Source organism: Aspergillus fijiensis (genome assembly GCF_003184825.1).
Source record: "Aspergillus fijiensis CBS 313.89 unplaced genomic scaffold BO72scaffold_107, whole genome shotgun sequence".
In the NCBI taxonomy this organism is placed as follows: domain Eukaryota; kingdom Fungi; phylum Ascomycota; class Eurotiomycetes; order Eurotiales; family Aspergillaceae; genus Aspergillus; species Aspergillus fijiensis.
The window spans coordinates 23,557-44,996 of record NW_024469083.1 but is presented as its reverse complement, the minus strand read 5'-3'; the positions used below and the strand labels follow the sequence as shown (position 1 = coordinate 44,996).

General features: G+C 54.0%; 9 protein-coding genes across 9 annotated transcripts; 5 read left to right on the top strand and 4 right to left on the bottom strand.

Moving 5' to 3' along the window:
• Window positions 1-225: 225 nt before the first annotated feature.
• Window positions 226-2,198, bottom strand: BO72DRAFT_473385 (flavin-containing monooxygenase; the record flags this gene model as incomplete). The annotated part of the gene is made up of 5 exons (XM_040947201.1): window positions 226-876; window positions 973-1,232; window positions 1,331-1,595; window positions 1,679-1,990; window positions 2,070-2,198. The coding sequence occupies 5 exons, from the start codon at window positions 2,196-2,198 to the stop codon at window positions 226-228; spliced, it is 1,617 nt and encodes a 538-aa protein (XP_040795297.1).
• A 499-nt stretch (window positions 2,199-2,697) lies between these two features.
• BO72DRAFT_453826 (putative cinnamoyl-CoA reductase) lies at window positions 2,698-4,145 on the top strand. The gene has a single exon (XM_040946076.1). It carries the CDS (start codon window positions 2,919-2,921, stop codon window positions 3,948-3,950), a length of 1,032 nt encoding a protein of 343 aa, XP_040795296.1. The 5' UTR covers window positions 2,698-2,918; the 3' UTR covers window positions 3,951-4,145.
• Window positions 4,146-5,700: 1,555 nt separating this feature from the next.
• On the bottom strand, window positions 5,701-7,141 carry BO72DRAFT_463958 (uncharacterized protein; the record flags this gene model as incomplete). The annotated part of the gene is made up of 6 exons (XM_040946620.1): window positions 5,701-6,038; window positions 6,118-6,225; window positions 6,287-6,683; window positions 6,747-6,851; window positions 6,907-6,926; window positions 6,979-7,141. The coding sequence occupies 6 exons, from the start codon at window positions 7,139-7,141 to the stop codon at window positions 5,701-5,703; spliced, it is 1,131 nt and encodes a 376-aa protein (XP_040795295.1).
• A 1,104-nt stretch (window positions 7,142-8,245) lies between these two features.
• BO72DRAFT_473383 (SDR family oxidoreductase) lies at window positions 8,246-9,609 on the top strand (the record flags this gene model as incomplete). Its single annotated transcript, XM_040947200.1, has 4 exons — window positions 8,246-8,525; window positions 8,577-8,716; window positions 8,766-8,955; window positions 9,011-9,609. The coding sequence occupies 4 exons, from the start codon at window positions 8,246-8,248 to the stop codon at window positions 9,607-9,609; spliced, it is 1,209 nt and encodes a 402-aa protein (XP_040795294.1).
• Window positions 9,610-10,133: 524 nt separating this feature from the next.
• On the top strand, window positions 10,134-10,990 carry BO72DRAFT_481852 (uncharacterized protein; the record flags this gene model as incomplete). The annotated part of the gene is made up of 3 exons (XM_040947703.1): window positions 10,134-10,442; window positions 10,682-10,837; window positions 10,895-10,990. 3 exons carry the CDS (start codon window positions 10,134-10,136, stop codon window positions 10,988-10,990), a joined length of 561 nt encoding a protein of 186 aa, XP_040795293.1.
• A 539-nt stretch (window positions 10,991-11,529) lies between these two features.
• BO72DRAFT_417479 (uncharacterized protein) lies at window positions 11,530-12,973 on the top strand. Its single transcript, XM_040942607.1, has 6 exons — window positions 11,530-11,657; window positions 11,707-11,786; window positions 11,842-12,067; window positions 12,126-12,185; window positions 12,247-12,528; window positions 12,587-12,973. The coding sequence occupies exons 1-6, from the start codon at window positions 11,607-11,609 to the stop codon at window positions 12,734-12,736; spliced, it is 849 nt and encodes a 282-aa protein (XP_040795292.1). The 5' UTR covers window positions 11,530-11,606; the 3' UTR covers window positions 12,737-12,973.
• Window positions 12,974-13,219: 246 nt separating this feature from the next.
• BO72DRAFT_453821 (uncharacterized protein) lies at window positions 13,220-15,437 on the bottom strand. The gene is made up of 4 exons (XM_040946075.1): window positions 14,907-15,437; window positions 14,792-14,851; window positions 14,531-14,729; window positions 13,220-14,455 (listed from the first exon to the last, which is right to left on the bottom strand). Exons 1-4 carry the CDS (start codon window positions 15,192-15,194, stop codon window positions 13,395-13,397), a joined length of 1,608 nt encoding a protein of 535 aa, XP_040795291.1. The 5' UTR covers window positions 15,195-15,437; the 3' UTR covers window positions 13,220-13,394.
• Window positions 15,438-15,822: 385 nt separating this feature from the next.
• On the bottom strand, window positions 15,823-17,303 carry BO72DRAFT_453820 (uncharacterized protein). The gene is made up of 4 exons (XM_040946074.1): window positions 17,118-17,303; window positions 16,798-17,026; window positions 16,690-16,746; window positions 15,823-16,613 (listed from the first exon to the last, which is right to left on the bottom strand). The coding sequence occupies exons 1-4, from the start codon at window positions 17,159-17,161 to the stop codon at window positions 16,038-16,040; spliced, it is 906 nt and encodes a 301-aa protein (XP_040795290.1). The 5' UTR covers window positions 17,162-17,303; the 3' UTR covers window positions 15,823-16,037.
• Window positions 17,304-17,601: 298 nt separating this feature from the next.
• On the top strand, window positions 17,602-21,386 carry BO72DRAFT_453818 (putative skeletrophin). Its single transcript, XM_040946073.1, has 5 exons — window positions 17,602-17,656; window positions 17,758-18,001; window positions 18,078-18,222; window positions 18,301-19,968; window positions 20,035-21,386. The coding sequence occupies exons 2-5, from the start codon at window positions 17,990-17,992 to the stop codon at window positions 21,261-21,263; spliced, it is 3,054 nt and encodes a 1,017-aa protein (XP_040795289.1). The 5' UTR covers window positions 17,602-17,656; window positions 17,758-17,989; the 3' UTR covers window positions 21,264-21,386.
• Window positions 21,387-21,440: the final 54 nt, after the last annotated feature.

The window sequence follows — 21,440 nt, the reverse complement described above, 5'->3', positions numbered from 1 at the left end:
TTTTAACAAGGTGTAGTGTCGTCCCCGGAGTGCATAGGATCAGATCTATCCTGACAACAGAAAGTCCCGGTGAACACTTGTATTGTGTTATATACACCACGAAGCACTAGCGAGTAAGCCGGGCCTCGACTCTAGATCATAATTTCCCAAAAAAACCTTTTTCAACACACAATCCTTGCACATGCATCAGCCGCAAGCACCACCCCACGTCAGCCCAGAGGTTGCTCAAGCTTGGCTAAGAACGAGGTCCCCCTCTGGGGACTCCGCACGAGGCTCAAGCCGGTCTGGGCGATCGTCTTCTTTCGCCGCCAGCTTCGCCTGCCTGTGCAGGATGCGAGGCGGCATCATGGTGCTCGTCTTGGCGATTGCGAGATTGCGCCGCCATCGACTCGCCCAGCGGGCGTCGTCATCGGCCTGCCGGATATTACAGGCCAGGTCGGCGGTGGCGTCCCACTCGGCCTGGGAGATGCCCGTCGTCCCCAGCCACGCGAATCGATTGCCCGTGTAGCGGAGGTCCCAGTCATCGTAGCGCGGCTCCCGGATGGCCTCCAGGTAGTGCAGCGTGCTCCCGGGCCAGGTGGTCGGGGTACGACCGCCGATGGCATGGTTGTTGTGCGAGTTGCGGCAGCGATCGGTCCACACGGTCTTGTGCATCACGGCCGCCACATGCGCCGTGAAGGCCGCGCAGGCCTCGCGCTTCGGGGCCATGCAGTGGATGGGCTCGGTCTGGTAGCGGTCGATGAACGCGCAGATGTAGTCGGCCTGCGCCTCGATGGCGACCAGCGTCGGTCCGTTGAAGACCGGCGTGTAGGGCCCGAGCATGGTGAAGGTGTTGGGGAACTCCGAGATGCCCACGCCCATGTAGCCCCCGATCTCCTGGGCTCACTCGGCTTGCAGGTTGCGTCCCCCGGGGCCCAGGATCGGGTAGCGCGGGATATACGAGGTGTCGAAGCCGGTGGCGCAGAGGATGACATCGCCGCGGTGCGCCGTCCCGTCCTCACTGCAGCAGCCCGTCGCCGAGACGGACGACACCCCGCCGTAGACGATCTCGACGTTGGCCTTCGACAGGGTCTCCAGGTACCGGAAGCCGGACGGTACCACGCGCTTGCAGCCGACGGCAAAGGTGGGAATGAGTCGTCGCTGCATCTCCTCCTTCGGCAGACCTTTCCGCATTACAGACTCCAGGAGCTCGCGACTTTGACGCTGGAGGACGGTGTCCCGGAGATACATGGCTGCCAAGCACCCCCACCCCCCGGATGTTAGTTTGTGTGGTCTAGAGCGAATCCAAGTCATCCGGTTTAGAGCACAAATGCCGGGGGAGAGCGCTTACTGAAGATACTGTTCATCGTGCGCTCATTCTCGAGGCGCAGCCGCTGTACGCTCTCCGTGTGTTCAACGAACCGCGCGATCTGCTCCGGCGAGAACTGTCCTGCCTCGATACTGGTATCGGGCAGCAACCACGTTGGGGAACGGATGAAGATCTTGACCCGGTTGACGATCGGTTGAATGGCCGGTAGAATCTGCACGGCCGAGGAACCCGCGCCGATCAGGTGGACATCCTTCCCCGCCAAGGAGACCGTTCGTCGTAGTCGGCGCTGTGAAGCGTGATCCCCGCGTAATCCTCCCAGCCGGGGATCTGGGGCCAAGCGGGCTGATTCAGGTAGCCCGTCGCGTGCACGAGGATATGGCACCAGTTGTGGAGAACGTGGCCCGAGGCCAGGTCCGTGACCTGGACTTCCCACTTCCCACTCGCCTCGATCCAGCGGGTTTCCACCACCCGATGGGAGGGTTTGATGTACTGCCAGAGATTGTGCCGGGTGGCAAACTCTCGGAAATACTGTCGGATCTCGGCGGAGCCTGCATAGACACTGGACCAGTCGAGTTTCGGCTCGAACGAGTAGGCGTAGTTGTGGGAGGGGACGTCGCACGCGCAGCCTGGATAGCGATTCTCATACCATGTGCCGGAGACATCGGGGTTCTTCTCGTAGATCTGTCTCACTCCACGTTTTAGCACGATCTGGGTCTTGTCGGCTGGCTGGGGCAAGTACAGTACATGTACATGCACATACTGTGAGGGAGAATTGTCTGAAAGATCGCTGGAGCTTGTACGCTAGACAGAGACCCGATGCACCAGCACCCACACAAATAATCTTCACAAAGCGCTCATTGTGACTGGCGTCAGTCTTGCGAGGGTCCATGGTGTAGAACCGGGAGGTGAATGTGTTTACCACCGAGAATTGAGTGACTTTCCAATTCCAGGCTCAAGGGGAGGTAACCTGAACCATTGGGAGTGAGCTGGGGTATTAAAGCCCCCATGCATGTAGTAGCGGACACATCGGAGGAAACAGGGGCCTACCAGAGGGGGGCTATCAGGGGTAAGTACTAGATACAGGATACAGGAGTATGAGTTAGAGTATGTGTTGCATCGTGGGAGCAGTGGGACTTGGTGTTCAAAATATCTGGCTAGCGACTAGTCCTAGTTCTAGTGACTACCTTAGTAAGTATAGTTATACAGTACATAGAAATACCGTCCGAGACACGTAACGTATGCAAGCAAATACAGTACAGTGTACAGCAGGTAGTTACTAGTTGAAAACCAAGTAAGCAACAAAGGAGGAGGCTTGATCCGCCCGCTACTTTAGCTGCGCTTTAGCTGCAAGGCACAGCCCGCCCGATCACTGAGAGACAGACATCTAAGGTTGCAATTGTTCCACTATTCACTGTTCCACTTCCACTGTTCCACTGTTCCGTATAATGCCCGTATAAATATTGCTCCCCTCATCCTCATTCTGAGCCCCTCTCTCCCTCTTCCTCTTCCTCTTCCTCTCCCCTTCCTCTCTTTTCATTGCTTTGCACTTATCCATCATCCAACTCCAACTGTAACTCCAAACTACTACTTCTTCTGTCTCAATCACATCATGGCTCCTCCTCTTGTCCTCCTCACTGGTGCAACTGGCCTGATCGGATTCCGGGTACTTCAAGAACTTCTCCAGAAAACCGACTATACCGTCCGAGTCACCGTGCGCTCCGAGGAAAAGGCCCAAATCATCGTCTCCAATCCCGTTATCCAAAAGCTCAATCCCGGGGACCGGCTGACCTACACCGTCGTCCCGGATATCCTTGCGAAGGATGCATTTGACGCTGCGCTGAACGATGCGACGTACGTGATCCACACGGGGTCGCCAGTGCCGGTGCCCGGCTTCGATCCTCTCGCCCAAATCTGGAAGCCCACCGTCGAGGGCACCTCCAACCTGCTGAAGTCCGCCCTCAAGTTCCCCACCATCAAGCGTGTGCTGGTCACCTCCTCCATCGTCGCCAACATGGCCCCTATGCCCGATCCCTCCATCACCGTCACCGCCACCTCCCGCGTGACCCTGCCGGGAATCCCCGACACCTTCTCCAACGTGTTTGAAGCCTACGTCCTGGGCAAGATCACGGAGCTCAACGAAACAGACGCATTTGTGGAGCAAGAGAAGCCGCCATTTTCGGTGGCCCGCGTGATCCCCGGCTACGTCTACGGGCGCGATGGGTTGGTGCTGAGTGCCGACGCGGCCATCGCCAAGGGCAGCTCCTGTGGCATCCTGCTGCGCAGCGTGACGGGCATCGACTGCCCCGCCCCCATCCACGGCGGGTACGTCCACATCGATGATCTGGCGCAGGTCTATCTGAAGGCCCTGCAGCTGGACCCCGCCGCAGCGGGAGCCGCCCCGCACAGCTTCGGCGCCTGCTCGCTCGTCGATTACTCGGACGCGTGGCGCATCGTGGAAAAGAACTTTCCGGGCGCGGTGGCCGCCGGCCAACTCAAGCAGGCCAACTTGCCTACCCTCCCGATCGCCTACGATTCCAGTGAGACGGAGAGATACCTGGAGGTGCAATTCCGTCCGTTCGAGGATGCGGTCAAGGATGTGGTACAATCTTACTTGGATCAAAGGGAAGCAGAGAAGGTTTAGATTTAGGTACAGGTCGGTGTACAGTACATATATTGCTGCTAGAGGTCCATTGGGTTATGGTATCTCGTACTCCTCGGGGGAGTACTAGACTTTTCTTTCTTTTCTTTTCTTTCCTTTTTTCTTTGCTTGAGGTTGTAACTATAGTACAGTATGCACGTTTCATATTGGACATGTGCAGTACATAATGAGATGGGGTTCTTCGCAGTCACCGATCTTCGGATCTTCACCAGTAAATGGGGTAGGTAGTCAGATGCCGTAAGCAACCATCCACGGCACTTGCTATGGCCAATTCCAAGTTTGCCAGACAGCCCGTGAATCGGCCTCGAATCCCATGCCTGGACAGGATGCAGGTACTGGAAAGGCGGTTCGGAGCAGTTGGGCTGGGCTGGGCTGGGCTGGGCTGGGCTGGGCTGCTGGGTCTATGGGAGACAGTCCGTGTGAGCGGAGGAACTCTCCACTGTGTTCGGTAGCTAGCTGCTCGGTAGACCAGGCAAGCAACATGACTGCTGCACAAATGAGATGGAGGAGCGGCTCAGTTACGGTTCGTCTCAGTGCATTGGCTTGTGTTCCCGTCTGACAAGGCGGATCCATGATCGGGCTTAGTAGAACTCACGCTTGCTCCAATTTATGACCCCGACTGCGAATCGCGCTGAGGGCAGAAATTAGTGCTCGAGTAGGCAGGCGGGGGTTCATTTGGTGTATTGTATTGTATGGTATGGTACGGTGTGGGTACGGTGTGGTATCCGGTACAGAACTCACTGGCAACAGGGAACGTTCCTAGACAAACTAACTAAGCTAAGGGACCTAGCGCTTACTGATTATTCCTACTGTGGGGCAGTCTTCCGATAGCCGCTAACTTACAGCTGCTGTTCACCCCTCCTCCCACTTCCTAATACTCCGTAATATCGGTCAAGGGGTAGCATCCAACATTGACCAGCTGGTCGAACCCGGAAGCATAGTGAATCAGCACTACCACCAGGGGTAAGCTCATCGATTGCTCTAGCCCAACAGATGCAGACGCATAATCAGGCCAGGCACTGCACTTCTGGACTTTAGATGGTATAACCTTTTTACACCAGGATCCGAGTGGTTCGGGAGGAATACTTCGCACAGACAATTGACTCGGGTAAGGTATTGTCCGGTGCATCTGCTCCTGATAAGCACCCACTATGTAAGCACTACTCATCGAATCTAATCCTGATATGGCGACAGCACTCAGCCTCCACGTTACATGCACAATACGCGATAGCTAGTATCCCCGCCCAGGAATTGATTTCTTTCTTTTTTTTTTGGTTTAACCACCAACCAAGGAAGCCCACCGGCGGACCGCTCCGGTACCGCCCCACCAGCCCATACCTAATCTACAAGCCCCGCGCAAGAGGATCAATAGAGATCGAGAGGAATGTCATGGGCTCATTAGAGCCGGTGGTTTGTGCTTCTGACCCGGCCAGAGGGGAGATTGGGGGGGGCCGGGAGGCTGTGACATGTAGAACTGTACAGTGGCTCACTTGCCAGGCCGATTTTGTGCCTTTCTTACGCCAAAAATGTCTTGGAGGGCTGAGCGTGGATGCTTACAAGAGTCATTTGCGAAGGGATTATCACACGGGTTGGGGTGGGTGATGATTTCGTCCGCATCTCCGGTGTAAGCACAATGCGAGCTACCTAGCCCACGTTTCCGGTTGTCCACTCTGTTGTTGATGACTCTGGCTCTTTGAGCCAGGGGGGGGGGGGCATGCGGTGGCATGAAGCATCACGTCCGCCTCGCAAGATTATAATACTCTCTCCGATGGCTTTCCTCCTCTGTCGATTCCCGCGTGGTAACATACGTCTGTATAATTGTCTTCATCACGATCCCGTCCTGATCCAGTTGATCAGGGGCGCTGCCAGTAACGATGACATCCTGGCTCCCCAGCGTCGTACCGGCCACACCCCGACGCCGATTGGCTTTCAGAGCGCTGCGTTGCTGCAAATCACTCGCGCCGGGAAATTGCGCGCTGTGGGAGATTCTGGCCGTGCTGGAGCCGAAGATTGATGGGGCGTACGCCTTGATCAGAACAGAAAGTGAAGGGGCGCAGCCGCAGAAAATAGCTGAAATTGATGAACATACAGTCTAGTTAGAGCGAGACAGATTATCTGATTGGAATGGGGAAGGGACGCGATTACGTACCGACGTAAGCCTCAATCGTGCACCAATTGAGAGAGTCAGCCAGAAGAAGGTAATACTCCTCTTTGGCGGAAGCAAGTCTCCTCACGAAATTGTAGCGAACACAGGCCGCTAGGTTGTAGCATAGATATTAGTCTCATGTGGGTTTCTTGGATGGTAGGATAATACAAACCAGCAATGGACAGAATCCCCAGCCCAAAGATCGCCAGGATGGCCCCCTTCTTACGCCAGGTCACCTGTAAGCCGTAGAGCATTGGAACCGGGAGGAGGTAGATCAGGATGTCTGTCACAATATTCAAGACGCCGTTAACTTCGTAGAATAGTTGCTGTGCGCCTAGGGACATGCAGCGGCTATCTCCTGTTGGGCTCGTCCAGAACAAGGATGGAGGTCTGCAGCTGGCGAGTGACCCGATGAAGCTTGCGAGGGAAAGACCGATATTGAGGAACATAACGAAGAAGACAGCCCAGCGCATGAATCTCCGGGGATCCAGACGTAGGTAGAACCACAGTAAGAACATCTTGACCAGCCCCATGGAAAGCGTGTAGAAGAGGCGTGTCACCCATATGCACTTGCCGGTGGCTAGAGTTAGACAATGCTCGACCTCTTAGTGAAGGAAGACTTCAGGGCTTACCTTTAGCATAGGCACGGTGTCGCTTTCTGTTATGGCAAGCGCATGTTTTCCGATCCCATACCGCGAGCCGGTCATGATTGTGATGGATAATCCAAAGTTGAGTATCTGATGGACTGAGTGTGAGTAGAGATTACTGGTCGTGGGGTCTCATGTCGCTTACCGCCCCGATTATCATCAGAACTGAACATGCTTTTTAGTTTAGTCCCACGAGTTGAGGGTCTTGAAGACTTACTATCGTCCGCTCCCAGGGCGCGCAGCATGAAAGCGCGGGCATAAATGCGCAGCGCGACGACGATGGAGTCAAACACGATGAATCCGATGCCCACGCCAAAAATTGCCGCATGTCGCGTCTTGGAGATATCTTCTGGGAGTGCTGACCTTTGGGCGACATTCATTTTCGACAGGTGGACGAAGTGCCATGAAGCAAAGCACGGCCAGGGGCGTTGGCAGGCTAAGTATGAGTCGCCATGCTGTCTGACCTGCTGTGGCCTGGTCCAGAATGTCTGGCTAACAGCAGAAACAATTTTACATCCTTGTCAATCCATCAGTCAAGGGATTTGATCAGCAAGAGCTTTGAACCTGGCTGGGTGCTTTCAGATTGTGAGTGAAGTTGAGGGCTACAGAGGAAGCCCTAGTAAGCCCTAGGATGCTAGTGTGCAGCGGTCAGAGAAGCTAGGCAGGGTATAAGGCTCTCAGCGAATAATATCAAAATTTGAATCGACGTTAGCTCTGCTGAGATTATTTCATGGGAGCTCCACTTGTAATTTCTTTGCTAGGGTAGCAGTTTGCTATGGTGGGGGACGGCACATCGATTGACCGGTCGGTTTCCACTGTGGGCACAATCACCAGCCAACAACATTCCAAATGATAGGCCTCCATGCAGCAAAACCTTTGTTTGAAGAACGAACCAATCGGATTGGGATCCTTGCACCTGGAATTCATTTTGAAAGGGGAAAATTAGTTGAAACCAGCCTTCAGGGTTTGCCATCAAATGCCATCAAATCCACAGAGCAAGATGGGGAACCTCGGTGCCTGCCGCTGTCAGTGGACGGGAGGCCCCTTACTCTGCGCCTGGGATGGTCAATTTAAAGCAATTTGTGTGGTGAAATGGCATGATATTGTTATCCACCTACTCCACATAGCCCAGGCAAACCACAGGTAGTGATTGGGGCAAAAGATCGATCGGCTAGCGCTTAGTCGGTTGACATTTCCGCGGACCTTGGCTCTGTCTGGCTTCCACGAATAGAGCCAAAGCATTCGGAGTCTGGCCGGTCGTAGGCCATAGCTTCGTGAACATAGACCAGGGTATGATTCAGTAGTTGCTTGGTGGACAGATAAGGGCTCGGGCCTAATGAATCATTGACAGCTCCGATAGCTCGGCAGCCGAGGATGCTGTTTTTAATAAATACTGCCCCTCTTCTCACATGGGCCGAAGAAGGAGCCTGTGGCCGCAGAAGCCTCATTGTCTCGTCGAGAAGAAAGGCACACACAGCAGCGCAATGGCTGAATTGAAGAACGTTGCATTGGTCTTTGGAGCCAGTGGGATCTCTGGCTGGGCCGTCACAAATTGCGCTCTCTCCTACCCCACACCTACCACCTTTTGCAGAGTGATTGGCTTGACAAACAAACCTCTACCTTTGGAGAAAAGTGGATTACCGGATGATCCTCGACTGGAGTTGTACAGCGGCGTGAATCTGCGAGGGACTCTTGACGAGGTAGTTGCCCTATTGCAAGAGAAAGTCCCCAACCTAGAAGCGGTCACCCACGCGTATTATCTTGGTACGTAAGAAGCCTGAAAGGGATTCATCACAATCTCACTTATCACACCAGCCTACTCCAATGCAACTGCATGGTCGATGGATGTGATGGCAATCCGAGATATCAACGTGGAAATGACATATAACGCCGTGCACGCTGTCGACAAGCTGTGCAAGAATCTGCAGTTCTTTGTGCTACAAACTGGAACAAACGTATTTACTATCCAAATAACACTTGGGGGCTTCCGCTGACTTTGCGCAGAACTACGGAGTCTCTGTCTTTCGCTTCCAGGAACACATCGAGATCAACCCTCCCTTGCGCGAGGATAACCCGCGCATTCCTTCGCCCTGGGGCGACGAGATCTTCTACTATGCGCAGGTCGATCTGGTCAAGGAAGCTAACAAGGGAAAGTCCTGGAAATGGTGCGAAGTCCGACCAGATCAGATTGTGGGTGCGTCATTTCTAGTTTTTGAATCCTGACCCACGCTGACACCGCCGATGGGCAGGCCACGTCCCGATCCCGACCAGCATGACTTACGTCGAGCCCCTCGCCCTCTACCTGATGCTATACCGTTACGTGAACGGCCCCGGAGCCACCCCCGTCTATCCCGGCTCCTACGCGAACTACGTCCACTCGCATACCCCCTCGTCGCAGGATATTATCGCCCGCTCAGAGCTCTACCTTTCGCTCGAGAAGCCGGAGCAGGCGCACGGACAGGCCTTCAACACGGCCGACAACGCCACACCCGCACCGTTCTCTATTGTCTGGCCCAAGATGTGCGAGTACTTCGGTGTGACTGCTCAAGCTCCCATTCCCGAGGTCAAGGGCTGGACGGACACCGACAAGTGGTGGATCGCGCACCAGGAAGACTACAAGAAGATGTGTGAAGAGTACGAGCTACGCCCGCGCGAGATCCCCGCAGCGACCTGGATTTTCCTGGCCGCAGGCATGAGCTTCCTGGCTCGCGACCGCGATCTGAGCTTGGATAAGATCCGGAGTGTGGGGTTCACGGAGGAGTACCCGGTCGGGGATGGGTACTTCCGGGTGTTTGATCGACTGGTTCAGGAGAAGATTATTCATAGTAAGGAGGCTTGGTTAAGGTAAACCATGAGGGGACAGGTGTGGAATGAGGTTGACTGCGACTTATACAATGTATATATCTAGGCATAATCCCCGGGAATGGAGTTGGCAGCGCTTGTCTCCCTGAACAGGAATTGGTCATCTTTCCTACTAACTCCCGTCAGTCACTAATATAGCCGTGAACACAGCCAGGTATATATCCTTTTCTTTCGGTTCTAGGAAGCAGACCTGAAGGAACAAGCATGAATAAATGATACAAGCAATTACCCTGAGATCTGAACTCTATGACTAGCCATAAAACACGAAATAACCGTGGAGTGAAATGCTTATGCAGTCTTCGAGGCTTGCAGACTCTCTTGTTTTGAGACTCGGGAGCCCCGGCCGTACTGTATCATCGCGCCCTTGGCAGGTAAAGCCTGAGCTCATTTCCTTCTTTCAACCTCCCTCCCCCCACATCCACCCCCCGCCTTCGCGTGAAACCCGGACTCCCAGGATAAATAGCTTGCGCCTCTCTCCCCCTTCGTTGCTCGTCGCTTATCTTTGTGGTCATGCCTGCTTCTGAGCCGCTAGAACGCCGACAGCTACGGCATGCACTGCGTGCACTAACGAGTCGAATCAAAAACTCTCAAGTCCTCGAATTCTATCAGAACACGGCGAAAGCTTATGACATCGACATTTTGCTCATGGAGTTAGGCCAATCAAAATCCAGGCCTATCTTTTTTATCCCATGTCCTGCCTCCCTACTTCTGACTCCGAGTGATGCCTATGAAGAGGAAGGACGAGAATTCCATGATTTTGATGCATTCCACCCGGACGATAAAAGCCCGATGACCTGTGCATATTGGTTACCAGATTTCGTTCTTGGTTATGCCTACGCTTGCCTTCGCGGTGCCGGGCATGAGGAGCTGTATAAGCTTGGAGAACGATGGTCGGAAGTCAGGTAGGTGCTCAGCAGCTTCTATCAATTCTTACAGCCAATGCTATACTACTTGTGTCTCGCTATTTCTCACCACGCGAGAACAGTATCGACGACACGCCTTTCAAAGGCCTGCATCAATTTCAGTCTCCAGAATGGGTGACTAGATGGGCCATCTAGGTCGCCGAGGGTTCACAAACACGTATCAAAGCCTTTACGTACCACAACATGAACGGGACAGACAACAAGATTCTGCGGGGCGAGGTCATGGTTGTCCTGCGCTTGATGATCGCGCAGTTGAGGCGAGTCCGCTACATCGAGCAGCTGACTGCACCGGTAAAGCTCACTGATACCCTTGGACCATCCTCAGCGGCTGACTCGGTTTCCACAAAGGTCCTGCTATTCTCCTTCATGGGACCCCAACATGCTCGACTGGTCGAGGCATATTTCAACGACCCCGCTAGGAGTGCGTCCGACGCGCTTATTTGACCTTCGCAAGAAGGATTGGAATGTTATAAAGACCTTGGGTCAGTGGTATTATGGGCTGCCCGCTGGCGATGCTACACAATTAGGGAGTTCGGGGTCTCAGTCATCTACGCAAGTGTAGGTCGTTTTCATGCGGGGCGGCAATGTATAGGTAATGGCGTTTGAGCGTTGAATCCTTCAGGATGGTTTCTGTGTATTGCGGGGGTGTTCGGCCTACTTCACTAGTTCTGGATGATTGAATGTCTATATTCCTGGGAATAGCTCTGACCTTCTCTTCCGCTGTCCCACGATCTGGTAATCCATATTTGACCTGATCTATCAAACTTCGTTGAGGCATCCGGTGTCAAGTGGAGATCCTCGCCCGAGACTTTATTTACAAGAAACTGACATCATTGGGCATAGTGGCGAGCGCAAGGAGGCGCTAGTCAACTATACGTAGGCGGGACTTATGTGCATACCCGAATGAATAACATGACAGAACCCGCAGTTACCCCACCCCAACCGCAGGCTGAACCCAAAACATCAGGCCAGCAATGTGGGATGTCTGGTATCAAATTCAGTCTCCACTTGCTTTGGTAGACAATGCAAGGGTTTGAAAGGCCTTTCTCATCATATCATCATGCCCTTCAAATTCATTCGGTTCTTCGCAAAATCCGGAGCTCCTCGGAACGTCAGTTCCCCCCGATCGGCCCAATCTTATCTTCTCTGATTGAGAACAGGACCCACCTGGGCCACCACACGAAGATGATATCAGGACCAATCTCACTATTGTACATACCTCACCGGAGCCAGAGATTGAGTACGTTGATTCTCAAACCACCTTCATGCTCATATCTCTGACTAATCGATACTAGCCTTGTCGCCGTGCATGGATGGAAGGGTCACCCGCAAGACTCCTGGACAAGTGCGTCTGGCGTCAATTGGCTGAGGGACGTGCTTCCTCGAGACATGCCAAATATCAATGTATATTCCTGGGGATATAGCTTCCCGGACTCGAGCTGTGCTGGCAGAGAACCGTCGACGCATGTACTATCACAGAAACTCGTCAGTGACCTGTGGCAACACAGAGAGGACTCAAAGGTAACCGATAATCAATTTGTGGCTACTGTGTTGAAAGCTTATCCCCAGCGGAGCATAGACTCATGAACGTCCACTCATATTCATTGCACATAGCGCAGGAGGCTCGATTGTGAAGAGTGTATGTCTGCCCCTGTATCCCCTAAGACGGCCAAAATAGTTTACAACCACTTTCTCGGCAGGCATTGCTCTACTCCGGCTCCCACCCCGATGAAAGATTTCATGAAGTTAAGAGGTCCACATGCGGAGTCCTCTATATGGGTACCCCAGAGATGGATGCCAGACTCGAGGGCTTGGAGAGCTACTTGGCCAATAGTGGCGGGGCTCATGCGGCGGATGATGCTTACTTCAAGGAGGCATCTTGGTTACTTCTTACCTTGCGACAGTATGAAGGAATCAGGCAGGACTTTCGAACAGTCTATGGCCACGAGCAAGGGCCAGATTCTGTACGAACGCATATCGAGGTGATTATGGACCCATGAGTGCTCTAGACAAAAGCGCTGGTTGACAAGACCTCGGTAGGGGACACAGACTGCTAGACATCTATATCTCAACACAACGCATGACGAGATGAACAAGTTTGACTCCGCTTTTGATTCTCGGTACGAGCAGGTCAGAGATGGTTTTGTATGGATTGCACAGGGTATTCGAAAGCATGACTTGCCTTCTTGAAGATAGTTGAGGTAGCGACTTGTATCGAGGTCTAGCAGGACGGGTATCGCTCGAGTAGAACTCGCAGTTGTGATGGGTGTCGAGTGATGACCACGGTTTCGAGATACACTTCGCATGTACTCTGCAGTGGGTGACGGGATGAAGATAAAATCAGAAATGAAACAGCAAAAAGCTCGCACTGTTGGAGGACAACCTCGAACAGTGCTACGAAAACCCTTCTTATCCCCGGGTGTTTTCATACCGTTGAATCCCGGAATGGTAGAGCCAGCGTCTGGAAGTGCCACCGCCGGGATTCGAACGCAGGACCGGGGGCATTTACCTCTACGATCAGCCAGTGTGTTCCCAAGTACGCCACCGGTCCTGCTGGTTACCGAGTCGTCCCCGACGGATAAATATAAACCAGCATTCATTCACTGTTCTGGGAAATTTTCCACGACATAACGCCGAAGTACGCGACTGGCAGTTAACTTACAGGGTTCTACATTTCTACATTTCTACATTCCATCTCCCCGCAGAACACACAGCCACTGCTACTTTATCATCACTCCGATAAACACTTGACCTCCTATATCTCTTGAACATCGTGATAAGATGATTCTGTTCTTTGATCTCCGAGAACAATTCTGTGATACCACTGCTCGCTGCCTGCCTGCCTGCCTTAGTTCCACCGCAAGTTGCTGATTCTCCCTGCGTTGTTTCCCACTTGAAATCCCGAGTTGTTTCCTGAGAAAACCACCGAGTTGGTGTACGTCGTCGTCGAGGTTTGTTGGATCACCTTCACAACGGTCTCAGTCAACAGGTTGTCTTGATCGGCTGCCACTTCTTTCAGGATAGGTAGCGCCCCCTTGATGCTCTTCATCTCCGACACCTCTTCCTCTGCCAGCTTGCGTTGCGCATCCTCGATCCCCGGAAACAACTCGACCAGGTCATTTACCAACTCGTTGATGTCCTCAATCAGTCTCGTGAAATTCTTCTCTTCGTACAATGTCAGCTCCTTAGTGGGCTCTGCATCCGAGTTGCCCTGTCTTCGAAGAGAGAGATCATTCATCTTTTGATGCAGCGATGCGGCGACCTTGTCCAGGTCCTTGTTAGGATCAAGAACAGCGGTCGCATTGCGATGACGCAGCTGGAATCGCTTCGAGATTCTTTCCGCATCAGCAAACTGGTCGAGAATCCCTTCCAACAGCTCAGATACCCGGGGTATGTCGTCAGGTGATAGCTTGGACTCCTCCAGGGAGTGCACATCATTGATATTGGCCAGGCCGACCGACTGTCCCCAGCGCGCCAATCGCAGCCTTACCACCCCGAGCTTCAGCACGCTGGTCTTGAAACTGTCTCCAAAGTTCTCGCCCATCTGGACTGACCCGAAGTAGCCAACCACGCTGCTGAACAGCCGGGATTGCTCGCTCACCATCTCCAGTGTTTCCTTCTGCAACTGCGTCATTGCATCCTGCTTGGACCCGAGATCCTGATTCTGTTCCATGATGGTATTGGTGTTCGACTGGATTGCTTCGGTGCGCTCATCGAGGAGGGTGGCGTTCGCGACAAGGAATTCTATCTGCCCGTTCATGCTCCTGACAACCTCGTCGATGATCTCGACTGTTCTCAGTGTCGCCAGGCCTACGGCTTGGCTTAGCTCGTTGATGGCTTCTTCCATCTCGGTGTTTGCTGCAGTAAGATCTCCATCGGCTCCCTTTACCAGATTCTCAAACCATTTCCCTGACGCGCGAAATTAGCATTAGCCACGCTTCAACAAATCAAAGATTGCTCGAAGAACAAGGCGGAAGCACATACTGAATCTTTTCTCCGCGGCATACTTCTGCGCGACGGCGCAGATTATGAGGATGCTGGAGAAGACGCGTGTGACGCATCGTTGGAATGGAGGTAGAGCTGGAGTTCTCTCCTCGATAATCGAAAGGCGATCGAAGAAGCGATGTGTGAACTCGAAGAACCCCATAATCTTGTCATAGTCTGCAGATGTATCGGCGAATGACTAGGCTCAATTCAGTCAAACGTGCTGATGCAATAGACGTCCTCCTCGCAATGATCGCATACCTGCATGACTTGGCCGAAGGCCGTGAATATCAAACTGGCCGGGACGGCAGGTGGAAATGCCTAAAAGTTGCGAGTCAAAAATGATGCCACATATTGTGAACTGAGCCCAACTCACCGAAACCGCAGTTCCGACCGTCTGGATGGTGTTGACGACCTTCTGGATGATCCACATGTTGTTCTTCAACGCGGTGCGGACTTTGGCCATCTTCGATTTATCATCGCGAAAGTCTTTGAATCTGGTTGCAAGGCCTTCCGTTCCTGTCATCACATCGTTCATACTCCCGAATTGACCCAATTTCAGATTCTTCCCAGTTCTCTTCTCATAGTCCTCCACGGCGCCTTGCCACAACTGGGCAAGGTCGGACGCCTCGGCCGATGCATTGCTTACTGGTTCGATTGCCATCTTCTTCAGGCCTATGTGTGGTAAAGACTCAACAAAAGAAGTGGTCAAGCCCTGGGAAACGAGTACATGGCCACGATGCCCTGTGGTGGGAAGTTCAGACCAGATAAGATCGATCGATCGCACGGACACTGGTTCTTCTCAGTCCACGCACGGCTTCCATCCCAGGTCCTGTGATTTTTCGCGCCCAGGGTGCAATGCTCGGTGCTGCCGTGCTCGGCAATCTATCTCCAGCACAGCCAACGGCGCCATGTCGGACACGCCGGCAAGCTGAGGTTGGCACTTTCTCACAGGGCTTTCCCGTCTCGTCAGCTAGCCACCGTAGCGCCCGCGGCTGGCAGCAACACCAATAGCAGATACCCACGTACGGGATTATCTGCATGGCACCCCTCCGGGTATATCCGATAGCAGGGGGTCATGAATGTTTGTCATGATTCTAGCTGCCGTGGGTCTGTGATACACTTGTCAAACTTTGAGGAACCCCTCCCATGACCCCTCACTTGGACCGTGTGTTGGGGCCATAGGGCCATGTTCGATCCCGGCCTTCCAAGTGGCCCGTCTGACAACTAATCGGCTTGATCGCAGACCTACCACCTTGATTCCTGGCTGATTTGTCACCAGTATACAGGCGAAACTCTATTCTGGGCATCAACTCCGCCGCGAGACTTCATGCCTTACGCCAACTGGGGTTCCGCACCCCCGACTGCGTCTACCCTGCTTACTCGCCCACAGCCTGAACAATTCCAAGGTAACACAACAGCACTGGATGCACGATATCATCATTCCAGAAAGCTTCAAAGCTCGATTTCATCATCTTCATAACATCGCATGATAGCAACTCCACCACTATGCTCTTCCAAAAACGAACCCACTTTGGTTACCAACATTCTGACCCAACTGGTACCCCGAGTTCGTCGATCCCGCAAAGGAGGCGTGAGAGACATTGTTGACTGTAGTGCCTCCATCCTTCTCGGGGGCAGGAACCTTGGCCACCCATTTCTTCAGGACGCGCAGTACTTTGACAAAGTCGCGATCATTCTCATCCTCAAACTGGCTCATCTTCACATGGTTGGCTGCCAGCCGCTCTGCGGGAGGCCCGTCGGGGCACCGCGCCAAGGCCATCTCCACGATCTTGACCCCTTTCCCGTTGAGATCGGTAGAGGATCCCTCGTAGAAACATTGGATATCCATCTCCAGCCCGGCGGCACGGAGCTTAGCGAACTCGCGCGGGATGTCCAGCACCCACTCCGACTTTTCCTCCAAGCCAAACTCACTCGGGGCCTCTTCACCCGCTAGCTCGAAGTACTTGTTTGCTTCACTCAACACTTCCGGGCGGTAATGTGGGGTTCCGAGAAGAAGAAGCCCCTTGACACAGCTGACGAGGCTTTTTCGGTCGTCGTGCTCGGCTCCTCGAACCAGCGCCTATGCTTGTTTGTTAACATTTGGCTCCAGGGGGTGTTTGGGAGGGGGCGGCTGGACCGCACTCCAGGAAGCCTACATTCTCGCAGATCAGCCCTCCAAGGCAATGCGCTACAAGAATCACAGCGCGTTTCTCCTGGTCGTATCATCAGCAGCTGGGAAGGTTAGAGGGGAGGGGCGGGGCAACCTTCTCCGGTTCGGTGCGTTGATCCATAAGCTGGTCCATCAGCTCATTGGAAAGCTCGGTGATGAGGTCTTCCTCGTTCCAGAACGTTTCGAGAGTGACATCGTACTCGAATGAGAACACGCGCGCCTCGGAAACCTTGCTCGCGAAGAGCTTCTCTGGCCAGAACACTGATTTGGCGGCAGAGGTCCAGCCGGGCTGCTCGCCATGCCAGCCGTGGACGAAAACAATGCTTCAGAGTTCCATGATCAGTTTCCCCAACCATGCGACTTCTAGAAATAACCTTGCAATGTCGTACACTTAAGAGGTGTGGTGTAACTTACTCCACGCGGGCGTCGCCGGGGTCCCGGATCACTTTCAGCTCCATTGGTAATGTGCCACCTTCAACAACAGATATATATCAAAATAACGGTCGGATCAGTGGTGATAGTAAATGGGACTATCTCTTTTTGCTGGGGCCGACCGAATTTATGTTCCAGCTCATGATAAGGAGCATCCCGAGAAATTAGGCATCGTCCCTCAGGAGGGACAATCGCAGATCCAGCAGCTGCAACAATCCCAAACGAGGCCCAATCGCGACGATTCGTACTTTGGTCCAATCGAATCGCAATATCCATAACCCACAAACTGAATGGCTGGCGCTAAAAGTCAATATAGACTGCTTGCCTTCCACACCGTTCCGAACGGGTGCCGTTCGTGCGTGTGTTGGAGGGGGGGGGACCTCGGCCATGGACCATCTCCTGCAGCAAGCTAGATGAATTGTACGGAGTACGGAGAGGGAGGGAGGGGGGTGCATCGGGATGAGGTGTGAGCGCTGATCGATGCTGACGGGGAGTGGTTTGTTTGGGTGACTGCAAGCGAGGTGCATATTTGCCCCCTCATTGGATGCAGCTGAAATCTGCACCTATGATCACACCCGCGGCGTGGAGGGCTGAAAGTCTTCTGACAACTGAACCCGACTAGGAGAACGCCGTCCATCCCGGTGGCACCCAATCGAGGCAGTGTTGACCTTTTCAGCAGATGCGGAGATGCAACCCCTGCTTACTGTCAAGCAGAACTTGCTTGCTGCACCGGGTGTGTCCCATGAGATCGGTCTTATTTAACAACGACTTGCGTTCGACCGTGCGTTTGTCCACTTGCGCTTCAGTCCGAAGAATCAAGACTGTGGCAATCTCCGAGGAGATAGTCTAGTACGATGGTTGATACAGTGAGTATTGTGCTTCAGTGCAAGAGGAGGTAGATTGGTGGATGTTCTGGCCCCAATGCTGACACTATAGCTCCAGGCACCACCACCGGCGTCAGCCGCGTTCAACAACTCGACAAACTCTGGACTTCAGCTGGGTCAGAACTATGGCTCGATGGAGGCATCGTTTTACAGTGATGCCATTCAACAGGTTACCATCGCTGCCGGAGCTTCCGTCTACATGGGTAAGATAGGCCTGATCATGAGTTGTGTCTCGCCTTGGGCGCATGCACAAAGCTAACACTTTTTTCGTCGGACTGCAGGCGAGAAGAAGACGGTCGAAGAGAAATTACTCGACGCCCTAGTTGCAGGCGACTCAGGGGACCGACACGACATCGCTCGTGCGTTCCCGGGGACCTGTGAATGGATTTTCGAATGCGCAGCCTTTCGGAGCTGGATCCAAACCGATCCCCCTTTAACCACACCGCTGTACATTCGAGGGATTCCCGGTAGTGGGAAGACTGTACTGCTGAAATATCTCACAAGAGCTATTCAATCCAGTCTGCGCTCGAGCACCAGCCCCCAATCTCCTTCCTTGACCGAGGATGTGATCCTAAGCCCAGAGGTTGGAACGCCTGGGAAGACGATCGCGGTGGCTTGCTTTTGCGATGACAAGAATGAGCACCGCAAGGCGCCCATCTGGGTTCTTAGGACCTTGCTATACAAGCTGCTACAGCAGAACCGTGGTCTGATCAAATACGCACTGCAGCATGTGCAAAATCTTGAAGACTTGCAGGGGTCATCTAACGGCAGCACGATTGAAGTGGACGAGTTTCACTCACGCGATGTTCTACTTCGGATCATCGAAGACATCGTGGCTGATCCCAGTTTGGAGGTGTTGTATTTTGTCATCGACGGGTTAGATCAGTGCGGCCATTTCATCGCCCCAATTCTTCGGATCGTAAATGATTTGTCCACCAGAATCAGCAAGAAGGCAAACGACCTGGGCCGCAAGTTCACCTTTCGGTGCATTATTTCGGACCGAGGTAGTGCTATTGTCTCCGATAAGATGCTTCCCGAGTTTACGGTGGATATGCCAGAGGGGAATCAGGAGGACATCGGGCAAGTCGCCGAGCGCAGGGTTCGCCGCATTCAGGAGTATCGCAAGTTCCCGGATAGGCTTCGCGAAGATATCACCGGCCAATTGAAGGAAAGCTCCAAAGGCATGTTCATGTGGCTGTCGCTGGTTCTCGATGACCTGTCCACCTGGGAGGGTGTCTGGACCGAGGCCCGGGTCAAGGAAAGGCTGCACAACATCCCGTCCGATGTCGAAGCCTTCTACAGCGCAATACTGGAGCGACAGTCGCGGGACGTGGTCGGGCGGTTGCGGACACTGCTCATGTGGATCTACTTCGCCGGTCGCCCATTGACTCTGCGGGAGTTGGATGTGATTCTCACGCTCCAGGAGGGGAAGGAGTACACGGGCGCAAATGCAAGCGAAGAGGATCTCCAGGCTTTGCGGCAGAATATCGAGAACAGCTGGGGCACTCTTTTCGCAGTCCGGAGTGGCGCCGTCTATCTGAGCCATCAATCTGTCAAGGACTTTTTGACCCACGTTTTCAGCGAGGAAGGCGCCAAGGATTATCCCCGGTTCGGGATGAGCAAGTCGGATGCCCATCGACAGATGGCCTCGGCCTGTTTGGCATATCTGCAGTTTGAGGAGATTCAGCGCCATGATGTGCCCAAGCCACCGGTGAATAAGGATTGGAAGATTGATGAAGTCGAGCTTACCAAGACTAGACAGGAATACGTCGCGGGCTATCCCTTCCTCCAATATTCCATCGAGTATCTTGGAGATCACCTCCGCGAAAGCCAAATTCGGGAGGAAAGTGACGTGGTTGGCATGAAGCGATTTTTCGAGGCTGAATCAGTGTCCTTGCAGAACTGGTTGAAGGCCTATGATCTTCTGAAGCGGTGGACGCATGGAAAGTGTAAGTCGTATTGTTCAAGCACTTCGCATCGTCCGCAGCACTAACGTGTTCTACTTTTACAAACAGACTCCGGCTTCTCCACTAGCACCAGCTTGCTCTTTGTGTCCGCTCGACTCAACCTCCCGTGGCTGGCTGATCGCGCCACCTCCTGGAACATGTCCATCTTCTCGCTGCCATCGGCCGTCGCGGCGCCCGACACCTCGGGCTGGAGTGCGATTCACATTGCGGCAGACTCTGAGGCGGTCGAGATGGTCACCTGGCTGCTGCAGAACGGGGCCATCGTCGATGCGACGACCATTGGGCTCCTCCACCCCGGTCGCACGGCGCTGCACTTCGCCGCCGCCGAACGGTCCGACGCGGGCCCCAAGATGGTCAAGGAACTACTCAACGCCGGCGCCCGACCCAACATCTTTACTCGAAGCGGCGGCAACACCGCGCTGCATTACGCCATCGACGGCCGCTCCGTCGAAACGGTCACCACACTCCTGGCCCACTCTGCCGACCCCAACGTCACCAACAGCAGCGGCATCACCCCTCTTCACAAAGCGGCAGGGGTCCCCGGACTAGAAGCCCTCGTCGAAGCCCTCCTCAAAGGCGGCGCAGACCCCAACCGCAAGACAACCGTTGGCATGGGTCTGGCCGCGAAGGGTCTCGCGGCGTGGAAGGCTTCCAAGACCCTCATCGACACCTACCACGCCATCAACACGGCACAGACCGCCCTCCACATTGCTGTGAAAGTCAAGGACGCGGAACGGACCGTCGACGCACTGCTCGCTCACGGCGCCGACGTGAATGCCCGCGACAGCGTCGGTCAGACGCCGCTCCATATCGCCGTCGTCGGCATGGACAGCGAGGTCATGGCGAAGCGGCTGATCGACCACGGGGCGGACGTCAACGCCAAGGACGATGAGCACCGCACCCCGCTGCTCCTGTTCTTGCAGACCGCCGGGGCGATCGCCCATGAGCTGCGCGCCCAGGGCCAAGCGGAGCTCCTTGCGGATCTGGATGGCCAAGCCTCGTGGGAGCGAACGGTGGAGCTGCTGCTAGACGCGGGCGCGGATCCGTCTGCGGAAGGCAAGAACAAGGCGACGCCACTCATGTTCGCGAAGATGGCCTCGATGGGCTGGGCGGTGGAGATCATCGAGCGGCGGCAGAAGAGTGAGGAGAAGGAGCCTGACGTCGAGACGAAAGAGGTCTCAGAGGAGGCTGCTGCTGAGCCGCAGGCGGAGCAGGAAAAGAAGGGTTTTCTCCAGAGTCAGGCGAGTAGGTTTGTGCCAAAGAAGTTTAAGTGGTAGTTCTTGTCTTGTATGTGTTTTGATTATGCCGTGATGGCGGGTGGTTATTGTTCATGGTTGGGTGTAGTATATTTTGTTCCACCGAGAAGGTCTTCCAATGTTAGTCGTGTGATTTTAAGACTCTTTTTCACTTCTCTATCTCCCTGTCTTGCATGCAATTCCGTATCCTTAACCCCA